The sequence below is a fragment of the Larus michahellis genome, chromosome 17, assembly GCF_964199755.1.
Source record: "Larus michahellis chromosome 17, bLarMic1.1, whole genome shotgun sequence".
Classification (NCBI taxonomy): domain Eukaryota; kingdom Metazoa; phylum Chordata; class Aves; order Charadriiformes; family Laridae; genus Larus; species Larus michahellis.
In genome coordinates, this window is record NC_133912.1 from 8,755,114 (window position 1) to 8,776,357 (window position 21,244).

General features: G+C 71.7%; 1 protein-coding gene across 23 annotated transcripts; it reads left to right on the forward strand.

The window, feature by feature from the left end:
- Positions 1-54: 54 nt before the first annotated feature.
- On the forward strand, positions 55-20,817 carry PHLDB1 (pleckstrin homology like domain family B member 1). Of its 23 annotated transcripts, none has more exons than XM_074560943.1 (26): positions 55-106; positions 4,533-4,634; positions 5,011-5,134; positions 5,207-5,377; positions 7,196-7,321; positions 8,657-9,759; positions 10,477-10,719; positions 10,797-10,934; positions 11,051-11,188; positions 13,148-13,276; positions 14,399-14,554; positions 14,658-14,768; positions 14,911-15,000; positions 15,634-15,756; positions 16,518-16,655; positions 17,155-17,310; positions 17,680-17,847; positions 18,126-18,242; positions 18,332-18,449; positions 18,633-18,677; positions 19,073-19,364; positions 19,475-19,565; positions 19,670-19,816; positions 19,944-20,163; positions 20,254-20,339; positions 20,538-20,817. In XM_074560943.1, exons 2-26 carry the CDS (start codon positions 4,575-4,577, stop codon positions 20,676-20,678), a joined length of 4,431 nt encoding a protein of 1,476 aa, XP_074417044.1. In that variant the 5' UTR covers positions 55-106; positions 4,533-4,574; the 3' UTR covers positions 20,679-20,817. The 23 variants fall into 23 exon arrangements, with proteins under 23 accessions (XP_074417044.1, XP_074417045.1, XP_074417046.1 ...); XM_074560944.1 differs by lacking the exon at positions 55-106 and adding an exon at positions 706-806; XM_074560945.1 differs by lacking the exon at positions 55-106 and adding an exon at positions 2,784-2,854.
- Positions 20,818-21,244: the final 427 nt, after the last annotated feature.

The following is a 21,244-nucleotide window of genomic DNA, read 5'->3' on the forward strand; positions in this document are numbered from 1 at the left end:
CGCCCCCGGGGCGGGACGGGGCCGGCAGCGGGGCGGGGACTCGGCGGCGCGGAGCGGCGGAGCCGGGACGGGGCTGCGGCAGCGGCGGAGCCGGGACGGAGCGAAGGTGAGCGGCGGCGGCGAAGGGGCCGGGACAGCTCGTCTCGCCGGGCGGGGGCACCCCCGGGCACCCGCTGCCCGGCGCGGGGGGTCCCGTCCCGCGGGGACCCCCAGGCGGGGCGGCTCTGGGGCTCGGCGGGGGCCGGGGGCGGCGGCGGGGGGTCCCTGCCGGGGGGGTCCCGAGGAGGGGCGGCGGCGGGAGAGCAGGAAAGCCCCTCTGCCGCCCCCGGCCCCGCACGGCTCCCCGGGGGTGCGTGGGCGGGCCCGGAGCCGCGGCCGGCCCCGGTGGCGAGCGGGAGGCCGGAGAGCCGCCACCCGCCGTGGGAGGCCGGGGCGGCGTCTCGCCCCCGGGTCCCCCGGCGGCTCACGGGGAGGCGGCGCCGGGCCGAGGCCGCCCCGACGCCCCCGGGGTCCTGGGAACGGCGCTGGCCCGGCCGGACCCCGCTCCCGCCGGGGCCGTGTTTATTCCGGCCGCCTGACGGGCTGAGCGCGGCCCCTCGCCCGCTGCCAGAAATCCCCAGGAATTTGGCAGCCCCGGGAGGTCTCCAGCTGCTGCGCCGAGGGGCCGCCCGCTCTCCTGCCCTGCGAGCCCCCGGCCCTCCCCGGGCACCGGGACGGGGCTGCAGCGGGACAGGCGACTCAGCCCAGCGTGGCGGGCGGCTCGGAGACCGGGCAGCGCTGCCCGGGGGATTTTTCGGCAAATTCTGGTACGTGCGGGTTTGCCGTGCGCGGGTCTGCGGTGGGCAGGGTGACGGAGCTGGTGGACGAGGGTGGACTCGTTTGCGCGACGGGGCGGTGGTCACCGACGGGCAGACACCAGAAGGGAGAGCGATGCCCGTTTCGGAGGGGTGAGGTTCAGCCCTGGCCCTCTCCCAGCCAGCGCTGGGCTGGGTGGCGGGTTTGTGCCGGGGACGGATCTGAGACCCACCAGACCCATCCAGGGGAGGTTTAGGATGGATATTAGGAAAAACGTTTACACTGAAAGGGTTATCGAGCACCGGAACAGGCTGCCCAGGGAAGGGGTTGAGGCACCATCCCTGGAGGTTTTTAGAAGATGGGTAGACAGTGCTTAGAGGTGTTGTTACTGAGGGTTTTGATCAGAGTTGGGTTGATGGTTGGACCTGATGATCTGAAAGGTCCCTTCCAACCTGGGCGACTACGATTCCATCCTGGGCCGTTGTCCCCCAGCCGTCGTTAGCAGGAGCCACAGGTGCTCCCGGCCGAGTGCCTGCCCTGCAGGTGGGAAGCCATCGTTAGCTACGAGAGGGCTTAGAGGACTAAGTTTCCATCGCTGCGACCTCACGAGGGCTTGTGGAGCTCAGTGGCAGTGGTTTCCCTGTCTGTGCTGCAGTGGCCAGAGGCTCGTGCTGATGCTGGGCTCAGTGCTGGAGCTTTGGGACCGCGCGTGGTGTCACCGGCCCTTGGAGCTGGCTCCCCCGGGGAGCGTCGGGTGCCGGAAAGCAGGGATGCGTGCTCTCCCAGACACAAGCATGTGCTGGGCATCCCCCGGTGTGATGCCGGCAGGGCCTCGGCCGGAGCGCAGCTGTGCCGCGGCGGTGCGGGAGCGCTTCCCGGGAGCTCTGAGATCAGCGGGTGCGGCCGGGATTCCTCGGCTCCCGCCGGAGCTGTCTGGCGGCTGATTTACGGAGATGTTATTGCCAGCAGCGTCACGTCGTCCCAGCAACGGGGATGCAGCCCCCGCCGCCACCCCCCGCCCGGGTAGGACAGAGCCGGCCGGGTCTCCCCTGCTCGCCGTGGGGCAGCCCTGGACCTGGGGGCAGCGGCCGGGAGCGGGCTCTTTGCTCCCCCTGGCTTTGTGCCGGAGACGGGCTGCCCCTTCCCCGCTGCCGGCGGAAGGGCCAGTTGTTTACCGGGGCGGAGGGTGTGGGAAGGGGTGAGCGCGCCCTAAGCGCGTTAGCAGATGGGGAGCGAGCAGGCGGCCAAGTTGGACGGAGGCTGCGATGCTGCGCGGTGCTGCTCTGGCTCCCTCCCGTGACTCACTTGCCCACGGGCGGGGAGGAAAGGCCGTGCCGTGGGGTGCCATGTGCCCTCCCGGGGCATGGCTGGCACCGCCGAGGGGGCACGGCGGGGACGGTGCCCAGCTGTGTGTGCTCCGCCGCACCGGCGCAGCCCCTCGGCAGCGTGGGCTGGCCGGCTGTGCCCTGGTTGCATCCTGGCTGTGCCCTGGCCGGTGGCACGCCGTGCGGCTGCAGGGTCTGCCTACCGGCTGCTGGCACCCGGCCGTGCTGATGGGGCGTGAGGCAGGTCGTGCCATGCCCCGGTTGGGTCTCGGTGGGCAGCAGTGGGTTGGGCAGCAGCAGACCCCCCGGGACGCCCGGGCAGTGGGGTGCAGGGGCTCCCCGGGACTGTGATGGCGGCAGGGCAGCGTGTCCCGGTGCAGCCCGGCCGGCGTCGGCGGGGCTGGGCGTATTCCCAGGTGAGGCCTCTGCCGGCGCCGGGAGAAGAACGGGGCTTTTGTCCTGCGGGAGGCCGGGGCCGAGCGGGCAGCCCAGCGCAGGGGGCACCGGGGGCCGGGGGCTGTTTGGCGGTAACCGAGCCCGACCCCTTGGCATTTGCTGCCTTCGCCGCTTCCCACGGCGGGAACAAGCGGCGCGTTCTGCAGGCAGTGGCGGGAGAAGAAAGGCCGCCTTGTCCGCCCCAGCGGTGGGGCGCCGACCGGGGCGGCCACGCTCCCGCCCCACATTCCTCCAGCAGGGCCGGCTGGGCACCGCGGGGACGGGCGGTGAGGAGCCAGGTGAGGGGCTCTGCCAGGGTGGGGGGCGATGCCGGGGGGCCGGCAGCGTGGGCGTCGGGGAGCAGCCAGACGCTGGGGTCCCCCCCCAGCCCATGGGGGCTTGCAGGGTGGAGGGGGTTTGGGCAGCAGGAGGGGGACAGATCCTCCAGTCGGCAGGGCTGGGGGTCCCCGTCTCCCGGGCAGCAGGACTGGGGGTCCCCCGCGATGCTCCCCCGGCACAGCCGTACCGGGAAGGGGTTAACCCAGCGCAGGGTCCCACCCTGGCCCCGCTCCCTTCCTATCCAGCAGCCCGGCCCCTCCTGGCTTTTCCTCCTTCCTGGAGATGTGAGGGGGGCCTGGGTGCGGGCGAGGCGCAGGGTCTCAGCCAGGCTCCAGGGTCTGCGGGTGCTGCCGCCCTGCGCCCGGGGGACATGGGCACGCTGCCGCGGAGGGTCCCGCTCGGCGCCTGGGCCAGCACCGGGTGGCAGGTAAGGGAAAGCGGGGGGGTCCCACCTCGGCAGGAGCTGCTCCGGGGGGGCTGCCTCTCTGCGTCCCCCTGCTCCAGCCCAGCGGCCCCCATCCCACGCGGGGCAGCCGCCGTCCCCATAGACCCATCACCGCGGGGCAGCTGTGGGCCCCACGGAGCCCTCGCCGTGGGGCGGGCGTCCCATGGAGCCGCCCGGGCTCCGTCCCAGCCCTGCGTCCCACGCCTGGTGTTTTCCAGTATTTCATTTTTTCCGCAGTGTGTAATAGCCGCCCGCTCGCCCCCGCAGCCGCTGGCCGAGCTGGGGGGGAGGGGGGCCCTCACCCCCCAGGACGCCGGGGCTGGCGGGACCGTGGGGCGATGCGGCAAGGAGCGGGGCCGGGGGCTCCTCCTGCTGCCCTGGGAGCAGGGTCCTTAGCGGTGGTGGGGGAGCGCTCCCCGGTTCGCTGCCCCTGCCTGCCCGGGAAGGGTTAAGCCGCGTTTGGCCAGGCCCGGGCGGAAGGGAAGGGAGGGACGTGGGGGGCAGCGGACGGTAAATTTAGTAACCCCAGAGCATCCCCGGCTGTGACGGTGGCGTGAGCACCGGGTGACGGAAATCGTTCCTCCCCCAGCCGCCTCCTGCCCCTGGAGAAGGGCAGCGAGCGGCAGCGCCGGCGGGTGGCAGCTCTGCCAGCCCGGCGCGTGCCGGACACGGGGCTCAGGCACCCCGAGGTGCTGCTGCCGCCTGGGCAGGAGCAAAGGTGTGTGCCCAGCTGCCAGGGACGGGCACTCACGGCACACGTGGGTGTGCCGGGGTGTGCCGCGGGCCGGGCACGAGCCAGCAGGTGATGCTGGGGACAGCTGGGTGCTGTGCTCGTCTGTCCTTGGCCACCAGTGGCCATCGGGGTCCGGCTGCCCGTCGCTCTCGGCGTTTGGGGCGTGTGTTTCCTACACCAGCTCCCCAGAGCCGAGGCGGCACGCCGGCTCCTGGCGCCGCATCCCGGCCTGACGCTTGGCGCGGGTTTCCCCGGGTGTGTGCCTTGCCGTGGGGATGCTCACCGGCTTTGGGCCGATGCTGCAGGGCCGGAGCTGAGGAGGGGAATCCCTTTGCTGGCAAACCCGGCCCGGGGCGGGGCAGGGCTCGCGAGGCTCATGCTGCCGGCAGGGATGTGCCGGAGGAATACGGCAGAGCCCAGCGCGGTTGCCTGTGCCGACCTCCTCCATCTCTCCCAGCAGCAGCCCGTGCCCGAGAGCACCCGGCGTCTCCGAGCGGGCGCCATGGAGGCAGCCGGCAGGGCCCCTGCCAGCCCGACCCGCAGAGTCCAGACCATCATCCAGGTGAGCGCGCGGGGCTGCGGGAGCATGGGGATCTGGCCGGGAGCCTTCTCCGCCGCCGCCAGCCCTGCCACGGGCGGCCGGTGCTGCCCTCTGGCCTCTGCTCGCCCCAATCCTATTAGGGGATCGGTGGCAAAGCCAATCAAGATAAGTGCCTGGCAGCTCAGATCCTCTTAGACACAGCCCAAGCCCCAGGGATCTTGTCCCCGGGGCGGGCAGGATGGAGCCCCAGCTTCTGCATCCCACCGCTGGACTGTCCTGCCGCGCGCGGCTGTGCCCGGGCACTGCTCCCTGCCTGCGGCACTGCTGTTCTGGAGCAGCCCGGGGTCCGGTCGGGGCTGCAGCCGCGGGACCCAAAAGCATCCCTCCCCTCCTGCAGAACAGCCCCCTGGACCTGATCGACACGGGCAAGGGGCTGAAGGTGCAGACGGAGAAGCCGCACTTGGTGAGCCTGGGCAGCGGCCGGCTCAGCACCGCCATCACGCTCCTGCCCCTGGAGGAAGGTGAGTGCCGGCTGCTGGGGGGTCCCCGTGTCACGCTGGACCCGGGATGCTGAGCCATCTTCTCTACCGCAGGGAGGACCACTATCGGCACGGCTGCGAGGGACATCGTCCTCCAGGGCCCCGGGCTGGCGCCCCAGCACTGCTACATCGAGAACGTGCAGGGGACCCTCACCCTGCACCCCTGCGGCAACGCTTGCGCCATCGATGGGGTGCCGCTGCGGCGGCCCACGCGCCTCACCCAAGGTAGGGACGGTCCGGGATCCTCCAGGGTCGTGCCATCGGGTATTGGGGTGTTTGTGCGTCCGTCCTGCAGTTGCGTCTCCTTCTGGGATGCTCCTGTCGTCTTGCCGCGGGGTGGGGACGTGCTGGATGCGGGCAGCCTCTGGGCACCGACTCTGCCGTGCGCCCGGGGCTGTGAGACGGGGGGCAGAGACCGACACCGGCCACCTGGTGCCGGGCAGGGTTTGGTCCCCGCCGTTGCGCCCATTTCCCAGATAGCGGCGGGGACGCCGAGGCCGGGCTGGGGAGGGGGGACGGAGGCGGAACACGACCCTGCTCTGCCGGGGCATCGCTGCCGGGGATCCGCCGTGGCGGGGCTCGGGCCCTGCGCGCCCCCCGCCAGGGCCGCCCCGGGGGTCCCTCCCCAGGGCCTCCCCCGTCCCCGCGGGGCCGGGGCGGCGGGTCGGACCCCGGGCGGGGGCGGCGGGGCAGGGCGAGGCCCGTCCCCCCCGTCCCCGCCCGCCGCCCCTCCCCGGGGGCGGTGCGCGGCGCTGCCGGGCGCGGCGGCGGCGGGGCGGTGAGTGCGGGGCGGCGCGGGGGGGACACGCGTGTCCGTGGCGGGAGGAGGGGGGGGCGCTCCCCGTCCCTCCGCGGCTTCCAAAGCCCCTTTGTGTCCCCCCCGCGCGGCCGCGCTGCGCCCCCCCCCCCCCCGCGCCCCCCCGGCCTCTCCCGGGAGCGGGGACCCCCCCGCGTGGGCGCCGCCGCCGCGTCCCCTCGGGGGGACAATGGGAGCCACGTGGCCGCCGCGGAGGGGGCGCGACGGCGGCGGAACCGACCCCGGGGCGTCCGGGGCGCGGGGCGGGAGCCGCGGGGGGGTGCGGGCGGGGGCAGCCGAGCCCCCCCCTCCCCGGCCCGGGCGGCCGCAGGGCGAGTGGGCAGCGGGGCCGCAGGGCGGGGGCGGGCTCTGCCCGGCGGCGGCGGGACGAGCCGCGGGGCTGCGAGACCGGCCCGCGGGGTGGGGGTGCCCCGCTCGGCCGGGGCGCTGCCCGGCTCCGGGGTCGGTGATGCCCCGAGCCGGAGGAGCCGCCGGAGGAGCCGTCGCCGGGCCGGGCGCTGGCGTCGCCGCCGGGATGGTCACCGAGCCGGGGCGCTGCGGCCGCTCCTGCCGGGGGGAGCACGGCTCCGTCCCCCCCCGGGCGAGGAGGCCGGGCTCCCGCGGCGGCGATGGCGGTTCAGCCGCCCGGCCCCTCGCTCCCCCCGCCGCGGGCCTGGGCTGCCGGCTGCCTCGACAAACACGGCCCCTCCGGCGAGGGATTTTCGGCCGCGGCTGCCGGCGCGGTGCGGAGCGGAGCGGGGCGAGCCGCTCCCCGGGGCCCTGGCAGGCGCTGCGAGGCGCGGTGTGCCTGTGGCACCGAGCCTCCGGCCGCCCGACGCTCCCCGGTGCCGGCACGCCGCTCCCCGACACCGCGGGCGGCACCGGAGCGGGCACCGTGCAGCCCCGCTCCCCTGCCCCGGCCGCCTTCCCCCGGGAGAGCTGCCGCTTTGGGCCAAGAAAAGGCACTTTGCGGCCGGGGACAGGAGCGGTCTTGTCCGCAGCTGGCGGCCGCGCAGGCCCTGGAGCGCAGCCAGCTCCCCGGCGGCAGCGGGCCCCCGGCGCGGACCCCAGCTGTGCCTGCGCCTGCCACGCGCTGCCCGCGCCGGCGGGGAGTGACCTGGATTTCAGCCTCCCCCTAAGCCTCTGCTGACGGCAGGAGCCCGCTCCCCTCCTGGGGACGCCCCACAGGGACGGGCAGCACCCGGCCCCCCGCCTCGCCGGCTGAGCCCGCTGCCCTCTCTCCCCAGGCTGCACCATCTGCCTGGGCCAGGCCACCTTCCTCCGCTTCAACCACCCCGCCGAGGCCAAGTGGATGAAGAGCATGATCCCGGCAGGGGGACGGAGCCCGGCGCCTCTCTACGGGCTGCCAGCAAGTAGGTGACCCCTCCTGGTCCCAGGCGGGGTGGTGGGGATGCTGGGGTGATCCTTGTCCCGCGCCGGCGTGATGTTCTCCTAGCCCGGGCTGCTGCGGTCAGGAGTGGGGCTGGCGCTCGGCTGCAGATGTGCCAGCCGTTGACTCGGCATGGCAGCTGCACGGGTGTTTGTTAATGATTAATACCTCCTGGGAAGAGGGTAACGGCGAGGGCGGCAAGGCATGGCTCCCGCCTCTGCCCAGCCTGGCCACGGCAGAGCTGTCGCCCGTCGGTCCACGCTGGGGATGCGGGATGCACGGGGCCCCCCCGGCTGCCTTGGAGCGGGTGTTTACGTGCTGGGGTGGCCGTGCGGAGGCTGCGAAGGCCATTTCCGCGGCTGCAGTCCTCCATCTCGCCAGCTGCTTATCTTGCTGTGTCTGCCTGCCGATGGGATGAGCGCCTGTGCCGCGATCCGGCGCCGCTCCCGGGGATGTCCAAACCCCCAGCAGCGGTCCCTGCGCTGGCAGCCCTTCTCCCTGCCCTGACCGGCACGCCCTGGCACGGCGAGAGGAGCTTGGCAGCCGCCTGGTGCCACGTGTGTGCCGGGAAGGCAGCTGGGGGACGGGAGGAGGGACGCGGGGAGGTGCCGTGGCCGTGGAGCATCCCGCGCTTGCCGAGCATCCCACGGCCGCTGCCCCGCCGCACCGGGCGGCATGGCGCAGGCAGGGCTGCAGCACGTCCCTCTGGGCGCTGCCGGCCGCCGCGGGGGAGCCGCCGGGTGCCAGCAGGTGACGCAGCCCGGGTGGCACGCCGTCCTGGCCGGGCTCCGCGCCTGCCGCTATTAGCTCGTCCCCTGAGTGACAGGCACATCGGTGCCGTGCCGGGAGGACGGGGTGGCCCGGGCTGGGGGCACAGCGAGGCCACGGGCGACATGGCGGTGGGTCCGTACGCGCCGTGGGTCTGTGCTTTTGGCTGTCGCATCTCTGCCCTCTTGCTGGGGTGCCGGGACAAGGGATGGGTGCCGGCGGGTGGCGCGGGCAGCTGCTTCCCGAGGGAGCGGCCAGGAGCTGCTGGCGGCAGCGCGGGGATGACGGGAGCAGGCCGCTGGGCTGCGTTATCGGGTTTCTGTCTCCCTGGTGATGGGGCCGGCGGGATGCCGGCCTCCTCCCTGGCGCGGGAAACAGTGGCTGTGGGGCGCGGGCAGCTTGGCGTGGGGGAAGAGGGGCTGGGACGCAGCGTCGGCTCTGCCAGGCAGCGCCGTGGGGCGATGCCGGGTGGCTCCGTGGGACCCCAGCCTGGGCAGAGGCTGCGGGGGGCTCCCGCCGCGCTGACGCCTGCTCCTCTGTGTCCCTGCAGAGCCCGAGGCCCTGGTGAACGGCGGCCGGCAGCCGGCCGAGCGGGGGTCTCCCAGCCACAGCTCCCTCGTCAGCTCCATCGAGAAGGACCTGCAGGACATCATGGACTCGCTGGTGCTGGAGGAGCCGGTGTCCCCTGCCGGCAAGAAGACGCCCACCTGCGGCCGGTCCCCCCTCACCCCCGTGGTGAATGGGGGTGGGCGCTGCCTCCTGTCCCCCCCGCCCAGCCCCGGGGCCGCCTCGGGGGGCTCCAGCTACGAGAACGCCTCCCCCACCTTCTCCCCGCTCTCCTCCCCGGCCAGCAGCGGTGGCTACACCAGCCCCTCGCCCAGCAGCCAGGAGCAGGGGCCTGCTGTGCCCCCCCTCGTCCCGCTCCGCTCCTCCAGCTACAACCACGCCGTGCAGCCGCCCCCCCAGCGCCCACCCCCCCCACCTGGTGGGGGTCCCGGCGAGCCTTGGCCGCCCGAGAGGCCCGGGGACCACCGGGCAGGCAGCCCCCGGCTGACCCCCAGGGCCATGCCGCGGCCGCGGGGGACCCTGCAGGAGCGGCCCCCCAGCCCCTTCCGCGACCCCCCGGCCCCCAGTCGGCAGCCCGCTGGCAGGGCGGTCCCGGACCCCCGGCTGCAGCCCCCCGAGAGCCCGCGGGCGGCCCGCAGGAACGTGGAGAGCATGCGGGAGCTGCCCCCCTTGAGCCCCTCCATGTCGCGACGGGCTGCCAGCCCCCGGGCGGCCCCCGACGCCCCCTCCCCGCAGCCCCGGCTGGGCAGGGAGGTGCCTGGCAGCCCCCGCGCCAGGCGCAAGGGTCCGGAGGAGCCGAGGGGTGCCGGGAGCCCCTCACCCCCGCTGCTGGTGGACACCCCCCCACGCCGCCCCAGCTTCGGCGCCTGCCTGAGCCCGGCGTACGGGCTGAGCTCCCCGGCCGTGCCCTCGCCCCGGCAGAGCCCCCGCACCCCCAGGAAGCCCCTGGGGGACCCACGGCCGCCGGTGGGGCCGCGGGAGCGCAAGAACAGCATCACCGAGATCAGCGACAACGAGGACGAGCTGCTGGAGTACCACCGGCGGCAGCGGCAGGAGCGGGTGCGGGAGCAGGAGATGGAGCGCCTGGTGAGCCCCGGGGTCCTGGGGGTTCGAGGGTGGGATCCCCCCCTTTGCAAATGCCTTTCGGCTTTTGCTGCTTTAAACCGCCGCCCTCGCCTCTCAGGGATTTGCCGCAGCTGCCAGCCTGCTGGCTTATCCGGGGGGATTACGGCCAGGAACGGCCCTCGGTGCACGGCAGCTCTGCGGGAGCACAAACCCCCAGCTCACAGAGCCCGGGGACACCCACGGGGTCGGCACGGCTGGAACCGCCGCGCCCCTGGCTTCGCAAAACCCTCCACGTCTCATCCAGCCCCGCCGGGGCCACCTCGGCTGGCGACGGTGCCGTGGCGTTGTGGGCACCGCGTCTATATTTAGGTGGACGGAGTTTTTATAGAGGCGGCAGCTGCCGGGGTGGGGTTTGCCCCGTGCGTCTGCCGGTGCCGGGGCCGTTTGCTCAGCCCTGACTCAACGCCCGGCGCGGGCGGCCTGAGTCACTGCCTGGAAATAGCGGCGGCGCTGGGCAGCCGCCTGTAATTAGTCCGCCTCCAGCTCATGGCGTGCCTGGCTCTAGCGAGGGGTCGGGGCGGGCTGTGCCGGGCTTTGCAATGTCCCCAGCCCGTGGTGGCATGTGGCAGGGTAAGGAACGAGCCCGCATCCCGGCGCCCACCGTTGGCACGGGGTCCCGCGGGCTCTGCCGGTGGCATGTGCTGGGACGGGCACCACGCTGACCGTTCTTCCCCGCAGGAGCGGCAGCGCCTGGAGACCATCCTGAACCTGTGTGCCGAGTACAGCAAGACGGACGGCAGCGAGGCGGGCGACGTGCAGCGGCTCCTGGCCGGCGAGGTGGATGCTGGCCGGCGGGTGCCCCGCGCTGCCGTGGCTCTGGGCCGTGCCGCCAAGGAGCTGCGGCAGAGGGAGAGCCTGGAGAAGTCGGACGAGGAGAACCTGAAGGAGGAGTGCAGCAGCACCGAGAGCACCCACCACGAGGTGAGGGGACGGCCGCGCTGTGTTGCGCCGTGTCAAGCCGTGCTGTGCCATGCCATGCCAACCTGCCCTCTCCACAGCACGAGGAGCTGGCGGGTCCCCGGGCCAAGGAGGCGCAGCGGCTGGAGGAGGAGCGTGCCGGCGCGCTTGGCCGCCTGGACCAGCTGAAGGGCCGCCTCAAGGAGCTGGAGCAGCAGCTGCAGGAGACGTCGCGAGAGGTGAGGGGACGGGGCGTCCTGCCGGGTCCCCCACGGCTCGCTGCCATCGCCCCGTCCCATGGGCGAGAGCCAGGTCTGGCCAGGGCAGCCGTGGTGACGCAGCCGTGCCGGCGCAGGCGGAGATGGAGCGGGCGCTGCTGCAGGGTGAGCGGGAGGCGGAGGCGGCGCGGCTGCGGCAGGAGCAGGAGGCGGTGCAGCAGCTGCAGGAGAAGCTCGCCGGCCTGGATGCCAGCATCCGGAAGGAGCGGGACAAGGTGAGCCCCGGGGCAGGGCTCCCCACTGGTGCCGTGCCCACCCCGGTGCTTGCAGACGGTGCCGCGGTGCCCCGCGCTGTGGTGTTCCCCTGCGGAGAACTGCGCTGCGCGGAGGTGTCAAGGAGCATCCTGTCTGGGTTGGCGCCGTGGGGGGGTCTGTCTGTCCGTCCCTCTGCCTGGCACTGGTCCCGCAGCCCTGCCGCAGGAGGGCAGGGTTGGCGCTGGGGCTGCGTTTCGGCCGCCGTCTGTCCGTCCATCGCACCGGAGGGGTCTTGCAGGGGGCTCTGTGGCGCGGGGCTTTCCCGGACGGCTGCTGCCTTCAGCGGGCAGCGCCGACCCCGGGGTGGGGGATCCCATGCCGGGGGGCTGCATCTTGCGGCATCCCCGGGCTCTGCTGCCCATTTGGGTGTTTTCACGTGTGACGGCGGCCGCCGCCGTAGCGTTCAGCTTGCTGGAGGTGGCCAGGAAATCGGTGCGGGTGTTTCGTTTGCCTCGGTGGCTAAGGAGGGGGTCCCGGCCCCCTTCCTTGGAGTCGTGTTTGGTGCAATTGCTGCTGTGATCTGCCAGCCGTGACGAGGGCACCCGTGCCGCTGCGTGCATGGCACGCTGGTGCTGGCTGCTGGTTGCTGGCCATCCCGCAGCCTTGTGGCCAGCGTGGCACGGCCCTGGGCGAGCTGCTCCGCGGTGGGAGAGTTGCCGGGTCCCAGCTGCCCGCTGCTGGTGGCCCCGTGCAGCTGACGCCCGGGTCCCGCTGCGGCTCTGTGCTGCCGTGATGCAGTGCCAGCATCCCTGGGGTCTGGCTGGCCCCGTGGCTGGAGGTGCCCTGGCCGTTCGGTTGCCCGTGGCTGGGCAGAGCTGCCATCTGCGCGTGTCAGCCATGCCCCCGTGGCGTTTTGGGGGTTTTGTTCTGGTTTTGGTCCTCTCTAGCCAGGGGCAATGTCGTGCAGAGCCAGGAGAGGAGCACAGGGAAATCCCCCTCCCCGCCTCTCTTCTGGCCTAACCGCCCGCTTTCCTAACCAGCCTGCACTAATTGCACTAACGATGCCCGCTCTGCAGTCTGCCATCGCTCCGACATCCCAGGGCACCCTGCAGCCCCTGTCCCGGAGTGCCCATCCGTGCCAGCCCCGTCTCCCCCCCACCTCCCTTTCCGTGGATCCCTGTGTCTCGGCGCTGCCGCAGCGCGGAGCGGGGTTTCCCAACGCCCGGCCCCCGCACGGCGCTGCCAGCGCTGCGAGAGGGGACCCCCCACGCCAGCCCCGCGTTGCTGGGCTCCATCGTGCTGCCCCATGGCGCTGGCGGGGAGGGTTGGGGACGCCTCCCGCTCCTGCTGGGGCCAGGACCGAGTGTCTGCTCTGCTGCTAACGCGGCGCAGCCCGAGCATCTCCGGCAGCAGCGCTGTGCCTCAGTCTCCCCTTTTCACTGCCATCCCGCGGGCAATTCTCTCCTTCCGTGGATGGGGGTGGCCTGTGGTCCCCCAGCCCGCGTGCGGGACCTGCCCCGTGCTTCATTGGCAGCATCCTGGATGGTGAGCATCAATTAACAAAGCTCGTTAGCAGTGGTTCAGAAGGTGCGTGTGGTGCAGCCGTTCGCAGGATGGGGATGACTTTATCCGTGCTGTCAGTATCAATCTTTTCCTACCCGTAAGTGGGTTTTCAGCGTGGAAACGCGCAGCTGAGGCCGAGGGCTGGCCGTAACCCCTCTAACACCGCCCAGCCCGGCTCCCCGTGGCCGTTGCTCTCTTGAACCCCCGTAAAAGCCAGTGATGCTCCTCCCTGCCAGCCCCCTCTTTTTCCAGCCGAGCCCCTCTCTAACTCTGCAGCTTCTGCATGGCGTGGATTTGAGAAGTGTGTTTTCTCTCTCTTTTTTTTTTTTTCTCCTGTTTCTTTTTCCCTTTTCTTTTTTTTCCCTTTCTTTTTTTTTTTTTTTTTTTTTGTTTTGTCTCATTCTCCCCCGATTCAGGAAAGGGCAAAGGTTGATGCTGAGAGGAAGGAGCTAGAGCAACTCCGGGCGCTTTACCATGAGTCGAAGAGCCACCTTGATAAGTGCCCCGAGTCACTGCGGGAGCAGTTGCGGGAGCAGATGCGAAGGGTCAGTGTCTCCCCCCACCCCCCCCGGACCATGGCCCACCTCCCTCCGCTCCAGCTTAGGCCAGCTCTTCCCCGCCAGCCGGGGCCGCACTGGGAGCGTCGCACCCGGGCTGGAGGTGGCTGGCGCCGGGCACCGCCGTCCTGGTAAGCTTGCCGCTCGCCCGGACGGGGCACGCACCCTGCCCCGCAGAGGAGGGCAGGCTGGGGAGCCCGGGGGACCGCCGGCTCCTCCTGGGGCTGGTCCCAGCTATTTCCCGCTAGTGTTTGTTTACACCGCGCCGTCGGTTTACATTACCGCCGGTCTGCAGCATTTTTTCCCCAGCATCTGGTATTTTCCGGTAGTGGCCGACCTTCCCCGGCCCGTGGCCGGCGCCTGCCCTGCCTCGCTGTGCGGATCACCCCGCCGAGCCGCAGCCTGCTCGGGTCGGGGACCCCCGCGCTGGGCGCGGGTCCCGGCGTGCGACGGGGCGGTCCCGGTGCACGGGAGCCCTCGGTAGCCGCCACGCTGGTGGTGCCACGCTGTGCCTCGGAGTGACAGCCGCCCTGCGCCCGGAGCAGGGTGTAACGTGTCCCCACGGGGAGCACGGCGCGGTTCTGCCGGGGCAGCCCCGTCAGACCCTGAGCTGAGTCCGGCCGGGGGCTGCTGGTGCTTGAAGGCTGGGAGGACACGCAGGCGTTTATCCAGCGCAGTGCTCGTCCGCGGGGGCTCTGCCGCCCGCCAGCTCGGTGACGCGGGGCCGCGTGGCGGTGGTTATGCCAGCGCATGGCGTTTCGCCACCCAGATGCGGTTCGATGGGCGCAACTCGTCTCTGAGGGCTGGTGAAGCCCCTGGCTGCAGCAAACTCCTTGTCTCACGGGGGTGCCGGCTCTGACTGGCCGGTGCCCGGTGCTTCCATCGCCTTCTCCAGCCGGGCAGAGTTGGCGGTGCCGCTGCTGGTGCCGAGCAGAGGGAAAGCTGCCGTCACAGGGCACCGGGGACAGGCTTTGCCACGGTTCCCGTTCCCAGCCAGCACCTGCAGGACGTGGGGGCACGGCAAGAGGCTTCGCTGCAGGAGACCCCCCTGCAGGACGCGGAGGCGCCCGGCCAGAGGGAGTGACCCCCTGTGCCCTTCTGTGTCCGAAGGAGGCGGAGGCGCTGGAGATGGAGGCCAAGCTGTTCGAGGACCTGGAGTTCCAGCAGCTGGAGCGGGAGAGCCGCCTCGAGGAGGAGCGGGAGGCGCGGGGCCAGCAGCTCCTGCAGAGCCGGGCCGAGTGCCACCGCAGCATCGCCCGCAGGAAGGTAGGGCTGGAGGGGGGCAGCGGGTCCGGCGCGGCCGGGCGGCACCCCTGGCTGAGCCCCGCGGCTCGCGGGCGGGCGCTCACCCCTGCTGCCCCCTCCCCAGGAGCGGGTGGCCGCGCTGGACGCCCAGGCTGCCCAGGTCCGGCTGCAGAGCGCGCAGGAGGCCGAGCGCCTGGGCAGGGAGAGGAACGGCGTCCTGCAGCTCCTGCAGAAGGTAACGCGGCGGTCGGGGGGTCAACGTGCGCTCCCCGACCCTGGGGACAGGGTCACACCGGCTCTTGCTGAGGTGCTGAGACTGGGGGGGACTCACAGGGCGCCATAACCATCCTCTGCCTCTGCTCTCACCCCGCGCTCAGGAGAAGGAGAAGCTCATGTCTCTGGAGCGGCACTACCAGCTGGTCACAGGCGGCCGGAGCTTCCCCAAAATGTCCTCGGCTCTCAGAGAGGTCAGTGGGCAGAGGGGAGGGTGGTCCCTAGGGCTGCTCTGCTGCCACCCCGAGCCGCTGTTGCCAGCGGGGACGAGCCTGGTGCACGACAGGCTCTGCCCTGCAGCGGCTCCCGCGCTCCGAGCGCCTTCTGAGAGCTCAGAGCCCCTCCGTGGGCTGCAGAGACCGTCGCCAGGGAGGGAGGGAAGGGCAACGGGGCCGGGCTGGGGAGCAGCAGCACCATCCCTGCTGGGCTGCTGTGGGAGCCCTGGAGCAGTCCAGGCTTTCGCCGGCGGCTCGGCGAGGGCTGCGAGCGCCCACGAGGGAAGGGCTCGGCACGGCTGCGGAGCACCAGGACAGGCACTGCCTGCGGTCCCGTCCTTGCCCGAGCGCAAGCGTGGGGCTGTCTTGGTGCCGGCACGGGGGAGTCCTTCCAATTCACGTCCAAAGGCTTTTAGGTGGGAGGGGGTGGCCCCATTGCCCTGCTCGCGGCTCTGAGCGGGGAGCCAGAGCCACGATGTCCTCGGGGCCCGCGGCGGTGCCCGACCCGCTGCTGGGGAGAGGGGCAGGATGGCAGACTGCCCTCGCTCCTCCTGCTGCCGCCGCTGGGCTGCTGGTGCCCGCCTTGCCTACATGGTGTTTGCCCTCCGACAGGAGACCCTCCATATCTCAGAGCCTTATGAGCTGTTGGAGGGAACTAAGCCCCCGAGCCCCCTGCCAGCAGCAGCCGCCTCCTTAGCTTCTCCTGCCGCCCGCTCCTACCCCAAGGCACAAGAGGTAACGGGACTAACGGCACGTGCTTGCTCGCTTGCCCCCCCTTGGCCGAGCCGCTGCCAGACCCCTTACGCGGACTAACCTGGCCTTCGGGCAGCAGGGCATCCCCACGGCACACGCCGACATGGCATGGCCGCGGCATTTCTCAGTTAGATCTCCGGCGGCTGCACCCACTAACGCTCAGCGCCCGATTTCAGGTGCTCTCCTGAGCCCGCCGGGCATCCCGGCTCCCGCTGCCGCCCTGTGCCTCGCCGTGTGGCACGGGTGTCCCTGCGCTTCCCCTCGCCTGCTGGCTGCGCACCTCCTGACGGCATCCGTTAGGGTCCTGCTAGCCTGGCTTCCCCAAAAAAGAGCCAATCCCCGGCTTTAGCCTGTTTGGTTCAGAAAGGAAGTGGATTTTAAGCTGGCTCGGAGCAGCTTGAGCTGTCACACTGGGGAGGGCTTGTGGCCGGGGACCCTGGGGGACCCCGAGATCTGGGTGATGGGAATGGCTGACGGCGCCTGGGCCCTCGGCAGGGCAGCCGCAGCCCTCCGTCCCCGGTGAAGCTGCGCCGAAGGCAGGCGTGGGGCGGGATGCCGGGACGCCCAGCCCAGCTCAGGCACCCGGCTCCCGGCACGGTGGCGTGTGCCGCGGACGCGCAGGCAGCGAGGCAGGGAAGGGCTGGGCAGGCGCGCGGGGAGACTTGCTCCCGCTCCGCGGGCAGCGCCGTGGTGCCAGCGCATGGGTCTAACTCTCCTCCTTCTCCTCCGCCGTGGATTTCTAGGAGTACATGAGGCTGTCTGACGTTTTCAGGTTCTGCAGCAATGCGCACGGCCCCAGCCCGGACACTAAAGCTTCTGCCGCTGCCCCTGCTGCTGCTCAGCGCTCTTTCTTGCTTGCTGTACCTCCCGCAGCCGACGAGGTACCCGCTCCAGAGCATGCTCGGGTTTGCTCCCGTGGGTTGCTGCCGCATCCCGGGCGGCGAGGATGCAGCAGCGGCCTCCCCGCCTGCCTGGTGCTCGGAGCCCACCTCTCTCTTGGGCTGGGGGAGTCGTCCGGCTGCAGCTGAGCAGGGAGCAGAGGCTGGAGCCGCCTGGTCTCCGGAGCGCTTCTCGCCTGCTCCGGACGGGCTTTGCCCTCTGGGGTGGCAGCAGTGGGGCTGGGGAGGCGAGCAGGTGCCCAGGGGGGCGGGAGGGTGGCCCTTTGCCTGTTGGACCCAGTCCTGGCCACCAGTCCCAGGCAGGGACGATGCAGAGCAGGCAGGGACCAAGCCGGTGCCCATCACCGGGACGGCGGGCACCGCCAGCTGCCCTTCCTCCTGGGGACCGGGCACCCTCTTCTGGGGGCTGCTTGTTGCCCTCTGCCTGCTTGCCCTTGCTTGGAGCCTCTTCTCCCGGTTTAATCTGCCTCTCTCTGCCCAGTACGTGACCGTTGAGCAGCTCTCGGGCATCCTGGGCGGCCCCCGCGCCCCTGCTGCTTCCCTGCTGAGCTGCACCCCGCTGGCTCCTTCATCCTCAGGCTGTGCTGCTCCTCCTCCTCCTCTTCCATCTCTCTCTTCTCCCTCCGTCTCTGCAGAGGTTTGTGCCCCGTTTCCTTCCCTCCGCCCCCGCGCTCTCCCGGGCAGGGATGGGGATGCCAGAGAGGGGCTGAGCTGTGGATGATGCTCTTGCCCGCCCACACACCCCTCGCTGCTCTGCCGCTGCTTCACGGCCTGCCCGGACCCCCACGATGTGGGGCAGGGGGTCTCTGTGCCCTCACGGCGCTTCCATTGGCTCTCGCCGGCCCCGCGAGCAGCGACGGGGTCCCAGGGCTGCCGGGGTCCCTGGGGGGTTCTAGGGGAGCGGCGCGGGCGCAGGCAGCGATGCTCCAAGCTCTCTATCTGTGTGCGTCTGTCCCTCTCGCCGCGTTTCACCCTCCCTCCATTCTCACGCGACGTCTCTCTCCAGATGGAGCAGCAGCTGCCGGGGGGCCCCGTGTGGCCCCCGGCTCTTGATTTAGAGAAGTGGTACCAGGAGGTCATGGCTGGCTTTGAGACCTCCTCCTCCTCTCTCTCTCCTCCTTCTTCCCCTCCTCCGCTTCCAGCTAAAGCTCACTCCTCTCACAAGCCTCTCCAGGTAATCCCGGCTCCGTGCCGCTGGGGCTCAGGCTGTGGGGCAGCACGGGGACATTCCTGCCGGGCACCCGGCTGACGCAGGGGCAGAGACCTGCAGCAGGCAGCACGCCTGGGGCAGGCAGCCGCTGCCTCCTCTCCCTGCACCCCTGCCAAGATGGCACCGACAGCGGGGCAGGGTCTGGGAGGGGATGCTCGGCCCCGCCGACGGGGGAGCCATCCGTCCAGGGGGGCTTTCGCAGCTCCCCCGGGCCCCTCTCACCCCCCTGTCTCTGTGCCCAGGTCTATCGTGCCAAAACGGAGGGTGACGCTGGTGCCCTCACCCCTCGGATGAAGAGTGGGACACCCTCGTCCTCGCAGCACAACCTCTCCGTGCTGGGGCGCAGCCCCTCGCCCAAGGTACTGCCGGGGGGAGCTTGGGCGTCGCGTGTCCCCGGGCACCTTGGCCACGGCTCCTGTGTGCCCGGTGCCAGCCCCCGTCCCCGCAGCTGACCGCCTGCCGTCCTGCCCAGGGCCCCCCCAGCCCGGCGGGCAGCCTCCCCCGCAACCTGGCGGCCACGCTGCAGGACATCGAGACCAAGCGCCAGCTGGCCCTGCAGCAGAAGGGTAAGCGCCGGCTCCGCGGCCGGGCTCTGCAGGTGGTGGGACTCTGGGGAGACGTGGGCGATGGAGAAGGGCGCCCGGCCGAGGGCGGCGGCGGTGCTCCGGCGGGACACGGTGCCTCTCTCACGGTCTCTCGCTTCCACCCTCTCTCCCTCCCGACCCCTCCGCCTGACGGCGTGTCTCCAGCCCAGCCGCTCCCAGCAGAGCCCTCGCAGCCGGGCAATCTACCAGGTAGAGACGTGGGGCGGCTTGGAGGGCCTAGAGCAGCCCCAGAGGCGGCAGCATGGCTGTTTGCTGGCACCTTCTGCCACGCGTAGGAGGGGCACGACCAGCCCAGGACCCCGGGTGCCTCTCGGCGTCCGCTTAGGGACAGCCCTGTGCATCCCTAACCCGCTAACGCTTTGCCCAGCCCGCTCCTGCCCGCCTGGCGCGCATCCCCCTCGCCTGCCTGGGGGGATGCTGCTTGCCGCGCTCACCGGGGAGTTGTGATGGCAGCTCCCTCCATCCCGCCCCAGCTCCAGCAGTGCCTGCGGCGTCTTCCGCCCGCGCTGTCCCCTCACCCACCGCCCTGCGGCTCTGACCACGGCGCGCTCAGCCATCGCCGTCATCTTCTTCCCGTGGCGCAGGTCAGCAGGTGATCGAGGAGCAGAAGCGGCGGCTGGCGGAGCTGAAGCAGAAGGCGGCCGCCGAGGCTCAGTCCCAGTGGGAAGCCCTGCACGGGCAGCCCCCCTTCCCTACTGCCTTCCCCGGGCTCGTGCATCACTCCATCCTGCACCACCACCGTCCCCCCGGCCTCGGGCCCCGCGCCGAGGAGCTGGACCACGCGTACGACACCCTCAGCCTGGAGAGCTCGGACAGCATGGAGACCAGCATCTCCACCGGCAACAACTCTGCCTGCTCGCCCGACAACATCTCCAGGTAAGCCCGTGGCCACCTCTCCCGGCCGGAGGGCCAGCCCGCTCTGGCGGCCATGCCGCTGGCCCGAGGCCCTTCCGGCTGGGATGGCAGCTCCCGCGGCTGTCTTGCAGTGCCAGTGGGGTGGAGGCAGGGAAGATCGAGGAGATGGAGAAGATGCTGAAGGAGGCGCACGCGGAGAAGTCGCGGCTGATGGAGTCCCGGGTGAGCGGGGAGCGGGTCGCCCGGGCAGCAGGTCCCTGCCATGGCTCAGGTCCCCCGTAGCCCCCTTGCCCCCACGCCGGGGCTGATGCCGCTGCGTGCCGCAGGAGCGGGAGATGGAGCTGCGGCGGCAGGCGCTGGAGGACGAGCGCCGGCGCCGGGAGCAGCTGGAACGGCGGCTGCAGGATGAGACCGCGCGGCGGCAGAAGATGGTGGAGAAGGAGGTCAAGCTGCGGGAGAAGCACTTCTCACAGGTGCGGGGTCCCCCGTGTCGGCCTGGACGGCGAGACCCAGCTCCCCGCCGGCGTCCCGGGGTGCCGGTGTGGAGACGCGGCTCTCTCCGCCGCTGCCGGGCTTTGCAGGGCTGCGTTGCTTTTCCAGGCTCGTCCCCTGACGCGGTACCTCCCCATCCGCAAGGAGGACTTCGACCTGCGGCTGCACATCGAGTCCTCGGGCCACAGCGTGGACACCTGCTACCACGTCATCCTGACGGAGAAGATGTGCAAGGGCTACCTGGTCAAGATGGGCGGCAAGATCAAGTCTTGGAAGAAGCGCTGGTTCGTCTTTGACCGCATGAAGCGCACGCTCTCCTACTACGTGGGTGAGTCCCCGCGCTGCCCCGCGCCATTGCCCCCTCCCCGCCCCCTCGCCCGCAGCCCCACGGTCGTCACCGGTTCCTTCCCTCGGGCAGATAAACACGAGACGAAGCTGAAGGGCGTCATCTACTTCCAAGCCATCGAAGAAGTTTACTACGACCACCTCCGCAGCGCGGCCAAGGTGGGAGCCGGGACCCCTCAGCATCACCCTCTTCCCCATCACCCTCCGCCGTGCGGGCGGGTGGCGGCCGGGGGTGGTCCATGGTCCCCCACACCTGGGTGCCGCGGGCAGGACGCCGGCGGGGGGTGGAGGGGTTCACGCCGTCGCGCTGACACCCCCCCCCCCCCCTCTTCCTCCTCCTCCTCTCCCCTTTCCCAGAGCCCCAACCCCGCGCTCACCTTCTGCGTCAAGACCCACGACCGCCTCTACTACATGGTGGCCCCCTCGGCCGAGGCCATGCGCATCTGGATGGACGTCATCGTCACCGGGGCCGAGGGCTACACCCAGTTCATGAACTGAGGGGGGGTGGGGGGCGCAGCACACCCCGGAGCCGCCGGCGGGAGGGACCCCGGAGCCGCTGGAGCCCCGCCCCGGGACGCGGTGTCTTTTTTTTTTTTTACTATGTCGACTTTTTGAAAACAAAAAACTTTATTGGAAACGCACCGGAGTGTTCGACGCGCCCCGGGGCGGGGGGGGGGGGGGGGCGGACCGGGCTCGCGCACGTGGCCGCGAGGGGGCGGGGCCTGGGGAAGGGGCGGGGCCGGGAAAAGGGCGGGGCCTGAAGAAAGGGCGGGTCTGCCCCGGGGAAGGGGCGGGGCTCGGAGGAGGGGCGGGGCCTGAGCCAGGGGCGTGGCGAATGGGCGGGGCCTGAGGAAGGGGCGGGGCTTGGAGAATGGGCGGGGCCCGGCGGCACGCGGCTCTTCGCCGCCGCCACCACCAGGTGTCGCGGGGTCGCACGTGTCTCTTTTGCCGTGCGCTTGCGCGCGCGTACGTCTGACGCCAGCACGCACGCGCGGCTGCACGCCCCTCCCTCCGCGCCGTTGCCCCGCCCTCGTCGCCCCATAGCCAATAGGCACGAAGCTCCC

Bases quoted from the DNA above. Each gene is read 5' to 3' on its own strand.
- PHLDB1 (XM_074560937.1), top strand. From the start codon at position 3,265: ATGGGCACGCTGCCGCGGAGGGTCCCGCTCGGCGCCTGGGCCAGCACC. The intron at 10,935-11,050 runs GTGAGGGGACGG...GTGCCGGCGCAG, and splicing joins TGCAGGAGACGTCGCGAGAG to GCGGAGATGGAGCGGGCGCT. The intron at 15,001-15,633 runs GTCAGTGGGCAG...GCCCTCCGACAG, and splicing joins TGTCCTCGGCTCTCAGAGAG to GAGACCCTCCATATCTCAGA.